Raw genomic sequence first — 10,214 nt, forward strand, 5'->3', positions numbered from 1 at the left:
ATTTTTGGAATACAATACAATAAACTAACTTGAGAAGGAGTAACATCAACAAAATTTATTTAGTTCCGTTTGTACTTGGGGGTGCTTGGTAAAGCCAGAATAAATTCCTATCTTTGAACTACGTTAAGAAGGCATATTGCTTATATCAATTTCACTCGCATCCATATGTGCAAATGTATGTATATATACATGTATGTATCTAAGCAGACCTGTATCCAGTAAGTCAATAAACTTCACATCTCAAGCTCTAAGGCACAACTTTGATTTCGTATCTCCCACTTGCATCATGGTCAGAATTACATACATACATATGTATGTAAATATCTGAAGAGCAGAACTGATAAGTCGTCAACTGAATCATAGCAAGAGTGGAGGAGAGGAGAGGTCACTGTTTCGGCTCAATTTTGATGCGCTTTCGTGGGCAGTTGAGCAGATGCCCTGGAGATTCTGTGGCTAGTTCGATAGGACGTTTCGCACTGGCCACGCAGACCATATTGGAGCGCTTCGTCAGCTGTTCAAATTCCTCAGGCGCGCTTTGATTGGCGCGCTTTGGCTGCGTCTCAGTTTGCGTGCGCCGTCGCTCACGTCGCTCCCGACGCGGCTGCGGCATGATGAAAGAGTCGTAGATATGTAGCAGCTGTTCCATTGCCAAGCACTCGGCATTCGGCACGTACAATTCGCGCTGCAACAGCAAAATAAACAACAAAAACGATGTGATAACACAGAGAGCAATTGGCAATTCGAATACCTTTCTGAACTGGTCCAAGATGATGTCGCGCGTCGGTTCTACATGCTGCTTGCGTTCCATGAAATCCGTCAAACCTGTGAACTGTTTTGTACAAGAGCATACGCATTGCACTGTTTTCGAGCGCACGAGATGGAACAAAATGTATTTTAATTTAACTAATGTGCCTTGTGCAAGGCGGAACAGCTGATTTCACCTGCCAGAGCTGCCAACTTTCTTGAATTCAGTTTTAAATTCGAATTGCAATTTAGCCGCTTATATAACTGCAAAATGGAGCTGATTCGTCATCAGCTCTATACTCAATAATAGTGCTAATATTTACTTAAGTATTTTTATCATATGATATGTTTATCATATCTGTCTTTACATGTTTGTGCTGCTGGAACTGCCATCTACTAAAAGTGTTGCCTACGCTTTAGCGCAGCAATATTATTGAAATGCGCAGCATACTCTCGAGCTGCAGAATGAAGCAGTTGCCATTGCTGGGGCGGGATGGAGCTAGAATGCAAATGCAACTGTTTCAGGTTCTGCTCCACATTTATGAATCAAGATGAAACATATTGGCGTATGACGGCAATAATAAACTCAAATAGGAAGGCACATCGAGGCTCTCTGCAGATGCGCTCAGCATGTCTGATGATAGTCGAGCTAATGAAGCACATGTTAAAGTGCCTCATCCGCTGATGCGTTGTAGTAGTGCTTGTATGCAGGGAGCGTAGACTCTGGCTACTCTCGTCTTCTCAGCTCGTCTCTGTTCGCCTTCTCGCCGCCGTCTCTTCCTCATCTCGTCTCGCACACTGACATTGACGTCGCGTCGGCGGCTCCAATTTCCTCTTGCCATAATTTTTGGCACTTTATGTGCCGGCAGATAAGAATAATATGCCTGACTTTTGTGTATTTCGGTTTTTGGTTTTTTAGTGCTTAGGGCTAAACGTTTCCTTCGCACAGCAATTGATATGCGCTGAGCGAACTCCTGTTACGTTATCCTTTATAGCCGTAGATACTCGAATATTTGACAAACGCTTCACGTGCACCAACCCAGGCAACCAGAGTGCCGCTCTGCGTTCGATTTGTCACTTCACTTGGCTGCAATCACAACACATTTTACTCAAATATCATTTCGTGATCGCTGGCCTGTGTCTGCCTGTGTGTGTGTGTGTGTGTGTGTACGAAGGCTTAACTGCTGCTTAGAGAAAAGAAACGGAACCGTTCTCATCGGTAGGGGGTCACCCAATTGCCTAACTGTTGCTTTGGCTGCTGATTGAAAATGTTCGGTAAGTGCATTCAAGAATTAACTATGCCCATTTTAGAGTGTTGCCCCGGCTCTCTTAATGAAAGATAGTAGCCGTTCCGAGGGCCTTCTTAGGCGCACACACGCACGCACACTAGGCAACATTTCAATACTTCATTGATTATGTTAATATGGAAATGGAGTCGATGCAGTCGCTCCCCTTGATTAACCTTATCTTTTGTCAGACACAGCGGAAAAAAACAAAAATCGAATCCGAACCGAAATCGAAATCGAAACTGAAACCGAACCGAAAATCCGTTTCATAATCTAATACATACATATATAGAGGTGTACATATGTGTGTGTATATATACATGTATGTATGCATCTGTGTATATGGTTTTTTTTGATGTGTGGACAGTTTTTCACATTCTCTGTCCCTCTCGCATTCGCTCTCTCCATCTCTCGCTAGTTGTTATTGTTATTCTGAGACATGTATTTGTTTTGTATTCTTTGCCTTTGTGGGTTTTCCCGTTCACACGTTGCCCATGGAAAATTTTGTCGCTTGTAATTAAATATGTATGTATGTATGCTTGTATACTTATCAATTTTATATTGTTTAAATGTAAATCAAAACAATTTCAGCTAAATGAAGAGAGCGAGAAAGACAGGAGATATTTTTCCAAATGTAGATTTATTTGTTTGCTAATAACTGACCAGAGACGAGACTTTTTAAGGATCAAGACTGTAATAATAAAATATAAAGATTTGTGATTTATTTATTTTTCATTATTATATCGCATATAAGTAGTACGTCAATGCATTGTCTCTAGTTCTTATAGAATAAAACGATTATATGTACAACAAATAGAAAGAAAAAGGAATAGATACTTAAAAGATATTTTGAAGCTAAAAATAGGGTACTACATTCTTTATTCATTAACTTTTTATATTTTGGAACATATTAAATTCAAAATATTTTGTGTATGCTAATTTTAATTATTTATTTATTTTTATTTATTTATTTTATTTTTATAATTTTAAGCTGGAAGTTAACACTCTGATTTATTGTTATGACGTAGAGTGGAGTTTAAGCCTTGTAAAGAATACAGTATGGTGTCAATATATATTAATTATAATTATTAATTACAATATATTAATTATTTATTATTATTACTATAGAGGAATACGCAACAAATGTGCCATTTATGAATGTTTACGTGACATGAGATTCCATCAGATTCCACCTTTCCAACAATTACGGGCTTTTGAATATATAGATTTTTTATTGGCATTCGTGAAAGAAAAACTTCAAAATTCTATAAAATCTGTGAAGCACAAGCGCCAATTTGCTTTAGAAGATTTTGTTAAATGTTGACCCCAAGCATGGGCACATTCACACACACATACATGCACAGACACACACAAAGAAGAAATGATCTGTGACTGGGTGAATTTCAAGTGTGTGTGTGTTTTTTCAAAAGCAGAGCAAGGGACATAGACGGAGAGGGGGAGAGATGTGTAAGAGCTGTGTAAGTGGATACTTGGACAGGCACTTTTGGCTGTCATTTGTTCGTAATAAATATTGGAAAAAAGAGAGAAACAAGTATCAATAAAGGATCGTTCCGCTCAGTTCGTTGTATTGAACATGTGTGCCATGCCGTGCCATGTCGTGCCGAAATGAAGCAATTAAATAGTTAAATTTAAGAAGCATAGATTATGCACAGGAATAGGAGTAGGAATGGGCATCGGCATGGGCATGGGCCTGGGCATGGCCAACGGCATGTGTAGGCGTGCCTGTCCAACGGTTAGCCCAAATACAAAAAAAAAAAAAAAAACAAGAGGATGAGAGGAAAAAATAAAATATTAAGAGAAGCAAAATTATTGTCAACACATGGAAAACGTCGCCGCGTTGGCATTTGCCATGGCTCAGGAATCTCAAATATGAGACTATGCACACTAAATGCAGCAGCAAAATATCTGAATATCTGTCTACGCAGGGGCATCTTGGTCTTGGTCTTGTTCGTCTTCATCTTGGTCGTTTTGGCAGAGGTCAATAACATTTTGGAAACAATTTGCATCCTTTGACTTCATTTGATTCAGTGTGGTAGCCGTTTGTCCGATGCATTGAAATTGAAGACGCAATATCTGAGACAGGAGCAACTTCCTTCCTGACTGGCTGACGGAGCTGTGTTTCAGCTTGTCTCTCTCCCTCTCTCTCTGTCTCTCTCTCGCTTAAAGGATCACTTCCTTCATAAAACAACAGCAAACAAAGCGCGAAACGCGCGCGAAATCTTCTTTCATACGCAGATGAGATCGTTTGCCAAGCTTTTGCTTAAAGGAAGCGGCCTCATCATCATCATCATCATCACCATCATCATCATCATCATCATTATAAAGATCAACATCATTAACGGCTACCATCCGCAATCAGCTCCGTTTCGCTCTTCCCTGCCTCAAGAGCCGAGCTCGCATAAAACATGTTAATGTTGCAAGCTGCAATTTTTGCGACGCCGTCGACGCCGACGTCGTCGTCCGCTTCGTCTGAGTTGTCGTCTTCCTTTCGTTTTGCTCCGCCTTGTTAAATACTCTCACCAAAAAACCAACCAGGCCAGTTTCCCAATACAACTTTTCGTCCACTTCGACCCCTTCTCTCGCTTTTGAGTCACTTTTGTTTAGCCGCTTAGTTGAGGAATTAGCATAAACTTAAATTTCTTTCTTTTTCCTTTCTATAAGAAATTAGACACAAACTTGAAACCAACCCATAAAAATTAATACAAACAAACAAATCAAATGTTTTATTTAGCTTTTTTATTTATTTATTTACTTTTTTTTTTTTAGTCTGGCATTTTACTTATACAAAGAAAGTTAAGTGTATAAAGTTAACGAATTAATAATTATTATTTTTATTGCATAGCTACAAGATCTTGCATCAATCTTATTAAAAAAAAGGGTTTACTATGTTAAATTTGAAATATTTATATAAATTTATTAATCATTTCGAATCGATATATAAATGTGAATATATTCTTACAGCAAATTACAACAAATTTATAATATAGTATAAGTATAATTTGTAATGAGTTAGCTTAAATTTGATCTGTTTCTGTAAATTCGGAACTAAGCTCCAAGTAAAACTCTTTCTCCTCCTGCAGCAGAATTATTTAATATTCATATATAGACTAACTATATTTTGAAATAATTTATATTAGTTTACAATAGAGATTCAATTTTCATTTGAAATGGCCATTAGTAAATAAATTTCAGAGCATTGATATCAAAGAGCATTCGAGCTTCGTTAGGTGGAAAAGTTGAAGGTTGTGTTGCGAACTGAACCTGAGTTTGCAGCTTCGGCGTCTGTTCCTCTGTATGCATGCATATGTGTGCTTGTGTGTGAGTTTGCAAGCATATATGCCTACAACATAATTTTAATTTATAGCGGCAGCGGCAAGTACAGTTGAGGTTGAGGTTGAAGCAACAGGCAACAAGCAACAGGCAGCAGGCAACAGGCGTCTGTTTGGATTGCGTCTGCCCCTGCCAGTTGGCTCACGGATGACTCAGTCGGGCCGTGCTATGCAAGAGCAAAAGTAAAAAGCATAAGTAAATAAGACGAGCAAAAAAAGCAATAAAAACCTCGATCTCTATAGAACAGAGAACCAAAACAAAAGCACAAAAATACCCTAACCAGTGGCAATGGCCCTAGCCAGACAGAGGAGTGGGAAACGAATGGAAAGACGCCGCGTCTGTCTCTGTGCTCGTTTTGCGTTTTGCTGCTCTATTGCTTGCTCTAGGGCTTGGGCGAAGACAGCGCCGCAGCGCAGAGCTCGTCGCCTTTACAGTTACAGTTGGTGCGCCCAGAGGTGGCTAAAGTAGATCAACAGCTGTCACCTGGAGAGCCGGCGTCGGGCACAAACAAGTTTCTGTCTATCCTTTGCGCTTTGGCAAACGTCTGCGTCTGCGCCTGCGTCTGCGCCTGCGCCAGCAGACGACTACGTGGCAGCGATTGTCGCTTATTAGTTTCATGCATCGCCATTGCATCCACACAATTATGATGGTCGGCAAATTGCTTCTGACTCGGACAACGCAGTTGCGTGTCCCCCGGCCAGGCAACATATGGCTCCTGCTGCTGCTGCTGCTGCTGCTGCTGCTGCTGCTGCTGCTGCTGCTGCTGTGGCAGATGCAGCCCGCCTCTGTATGCACAATCGAGTGATGCGTTCTACTTCAAAAGCCGGCGCCCAAGCGCTTCCTAGTGCTTCCAATCCAATCATAATTTGTATTACAAAACCGTTAATGAAGCTGTAAGGGAATGGATGAAACACTGCCCTGGCCGTCTTTGCACTTAAGTGGGGGCTCAAGTGAGGCGCCAGCGCCAGCACGCAATGCATTTCTCTGCTGCACTTGATCCAATTCCTTCTCTATTTACAAACTCAACTCAACTTATTTTAAATTGAACTCTTCAGAGAATCAACTATAATAATTCGAAATCAGGCTATTTTCAATTTTAAATTGTTTGCAATCAATATATATTTTGAAACTTATGTTAGCTGTCATAGAGTTTTGGATTATAATAATATTATAATAAATTTGAATACAAAATTATTAAAAAATGTTCTTTCTTTGCCTTCAAACTTACATACGCTTACCTAAAATTTCATATTTATGGCAAAATATATGTATGGCAAAATATTGAATGTTAATAAAAAGGCTACTAAACTATTAAACAAATGCAATAAAAATTAGCTATAACAAATTTTAAATGACAATAAAGCATATATATTTTTCAATATAATATAATATAATATATATTCTGATAAAGCAAATTTATATAACAAGCAAAGTATACTTTTTATATAAATGATTTTATATTTCAAAAATATTATGATTCATTCACATTCACTTTGAAGGGTTAGGGGTACAGAGAGCTGTAAAAACACAATGTGCACCTCGTGGGTCTACTGCATAACGGAGTAACGGAGCTGAGCATGAGCGCTAATCGGCTAATCTTTAGGAATGCATAGCATTATTATCAGTGCGCACTGGAGTGCTAATCCCATGCTAACTTTGGCAGCTGCTGTCGATGGGGCAGCGCACGGTAAGAACTGTTCGATACTGGACAAAGGATTCTCTAGAGAAAAGGCGAGGCACGAGACACGAGGCACGAGCAGAAGGTAAACAGATGAAACGAAAACGAGAACGAAAACAAAAAACAAATACAAAACTACTCGAAAAGCAACTGCCATCAATCAAGCCATAAAGCCGCAAAAACAACATGCGGTGCGAGCTGACTGATCAATCATGCAACACATACGAAACTAAGCCACTTTTGCATGCGATCTCTCGCTCTCTCTCTCTCTCTTCTCTCTCTCTCTCTCTCTCTCTCACTCACATTCATATGTGCATATGTACTTGTATGAAGTGCTCTAACAAGGACAACCCCGAAACGGAGTCTGCTTACCTGGCCGCTTGGCTTAATACTTAAGTTGTCAACGCAACGGCAAGAGAAAATGACTGAAAGGTGTTACCCAAACTGCGGTCAGGGAGGCCGAGATTCGAGTGCGTCATGTAATTAGCCCAGGTCCCAAGACAATTCCAGTGGCCCTCAGCTGGCGGGGGGCCCTGCTCGCATTACTTCAGCTCGGCTAGACACCGGCCCAGCTAAGCGACCGATAACCAAGTGCTTACACATTTACATGTGGCTTAAATCTCGGTGCTCGGTGCTTGGCGACAGCTGCTGCAGAATGTTGCAACAGCCACTCATTAACACAGATCTACGAGGCCAACCATGATCTAACGACCCCGCCCCCCTTTTGACAGAAACTAAAAAGAGGCCTAGCACACATAATGTCTGCCCATAATGCTCTTCCTCCTGCTCTTCCTCTTGCTCTTGCTGTTGCTGGGCTGAAGTTCAACAATGGTTCAGACTTTCTTTTTAGGGCCGCGCGCGTCGCGTTGGTAAATTCTTTTCACTTTATTGCCCTGCCTCTTGCCTCTTGGGCCGACGCTTTAATGGATGGCATTTATACATAGAACATATCACAAATGTATCTGACTTGGCATTCGTATGTTCTATGTATCTGCGAGTATCTGCGCCGCTGGCGATAACAAAGGGCAAAAAAAAAAAAAAAAAAAAAAAAAAAAAGCAACAATTCAAACCTAGCCAAACGTCGTATAACTTTTTCTTTTTTTAGGTGTTGCTTTTATTGTGGCAAGTGATAATGATGATTAAATTTACCATCGAGTGGCGACAAGTGTGTGTCGCCCACGAAATGTCATTGAACGCCAGGAAAATAGTTCACCGAGAATAGCTAAAAGCCAAACCAAATTATTGAAAACTAACAACTTATAACGTGAATGGCTTTTTATCGCAAGAAGCGCGCCATGCCATCCATCCGTCTGCTGCTCCCTCTGCTTTTCTTTCGACTTTCCACTTTCCCTCTCAGTCGCACTTGCGCTCAGTGCCTCGATTCTTTTTGGACACAAATCAACTGATTGTCAGCTGACGTTTTTGAGACAAAGCCAACAGGAGCAGCAGATAAAGGCGAATGACAAAGAAATAAAGCAAAATATACTGAAAAGAAATATGTGTCAATCAGCCAACAGCTCCAATGCCCTGCACCCTCGCAAAAAATGCCTCAGACAGCGGCTATGCTAGGATATCACGCTATCAAGTGCTTCATTCGAATTCAAATCAGTGAATCAGTTATTATGTGGGGACCCAATATGTATTGGAATCCTAAAACAACTTGTCTATTCGACAAATTCTAAAGCGAATATATTGCATTTAAAAGCCGAAATATTTACTAACAAGCAACCACCTTTACCATAACACGATATATTAATTCATTCATTCATATTTTACAAAATTTGGAAACAAACGTAGAAAATGGAAATAGCTTACAGACAATAACTGAATGTAGCTTGAACAATTTTGTAAAGGGTAGCTACTAGTCAGTAAATTTTTTTTTCTTTTTTCCAGCTTACGCCCAAAAGCAGAAAACTTGTTGCATCTTCTGTTCAGTTAGACAAAGATAAATTTTCATTGGCAATTATTGTCGCCCGTCTTTGCGCTTCTCATGCAAACTTTATGAAATGTGAGACATTTTGTTGATATATCAGTCTCTCCGTCTCTCTCTCTCTCTCTCTCTCTCTCTCTCTCTCTCTCTCTCTCTCTCGCTCTTGATATATGTATGTATGTATACACCGAATTCCATGTGAAATAATATATGGTAGGCTACATCACTTGTTGTTGAAAATCAATTAGACAGACACACGCCTCTCTGCACATAGCCTAACTCAGGCAAGTATTGAACGTTCTGCCCACCCAGAGTCGTGCCCGAACTGCACATAGATAGAGAGAGAGTGTAGCCGGGGTAGTCGGCCGTGGTGTAGCTCTTACCTCTCATAAGTAATTAAGTAGTCAAGAGTTGCGCTATCGCACTATTTTCAAGAATGCCGGCCCATTTCATTTTAAGTTTATTTCTTCTTCTTATCATTGTTCTGTTGTATCTGTGTCTTTTTGCTGTCGTTGGTGTTTTGTCTTTCCTGAGTTTGGGCCAATATATGAGGCGCGCACTTGAGGTTTTTCCTATATGATAAATTACTTAATGAGCAGAGCTTTGCAGGGGTGCCAGCTAAGTGAGCTAGGCGAGCGGGTAATGTGCTCAACACAGCAAATATTGTACAAGTATAAATATATACGTCTATCTATATATACATATATATTTTACATGCTATACCTATATTTATGGCATTTAAAAGTCTTTGGCCTGTGGGCGTGCGTGTGAGTTTTAGTTTGACTTGGTCTGACTATTTCTGTTAGTTGTCTGGGTTGTCGCGACAAATGTTTCTTTGCTTTTGGCTTGTCAATCTATTTGGTGTCAGACGCGCATTTTCCAATGGAAAATTTGACTAATTTTCTGCCCTGGGGTCGAAGACCTCTTGACGACCAACTAAATACAAGCTGAATACAATATTAGTTTTTGCCACCAAAGTGCACAAAGAAAAACATCAGAAAATTGTATGTTTTATATGAAATATTTACATATGTGACGAAAATATACCCTAGATGCTACACACATGTATTACATTTCTTACTGCATTTATTTCACCTTTTATCTTACAATCCATAGTGAATTTAAATTGAGATCCCGCAAATACCACAAAACAATCAAAATGGCGTAGTTAGTAGCGAGCTCCAATAGTAAGTACCATAAAACGGACCATATTAAGACTCAAATA

General features: G+C 39.9%; 1 protein-coding gene across 1 annotated transcript; it reads right to left on the reverse strand.

Moving 5' to 3' along the window:
- Positions 1-40: 40 nt before the first annotated feature.
- LOC6586231 lies at positions 41-957 on the reverse strand. Its single transcript, XM_002011818.4, has 2 exons — positions 749-957; positions 41-682 (listed from the first exon to the last, which is right to left on the reverse strand). Exons 1-2 carry the CDS (start codon positions 806-808, stop codon positions 386-388), a joined length of 357 nt encoding a protein of 118 aa, XP_002011854.1. The 5' UTR covers positions 809-957; the 3' UTR covers positions 41-385.
- Positions 958-10,214: the final 9,257 nt, after the last annotated feature.

The sequence above is a fragment of the Drosophila mojavensis genome, unplaced genomic scaffold (genome assembly GCF_018153725.1).
Source record: "Drosophila mojavensis isolate 15081-1352.22 unplaced genomic scaffold, ASM1815372v1 contig_136, whole genome shotgun sequence".
Classification (NCBI taxonomy): domain Eukaryota; kingdom Metazoa; phylum Arthropoda; class Insecta; order Diptera; family Drosophilidae; genus Drosophila; species Drosophila mojavensis.

Coding starts and splice junctions, on each gene's coding strand:
- LOC6586231 (XM_002011818.4), bottom strand. CDS start 808: ATGGAACGCAAGCAGCATGTAGAACCGACGCGCGACATCATCTTGGAC. Junction 683..748: donor TCTTGGACCAGTTCAGAAAG/GTATTCGAATTG, acceptor TTGCTGTTGCAG/CGCGAATTGTACGTGCCGAA.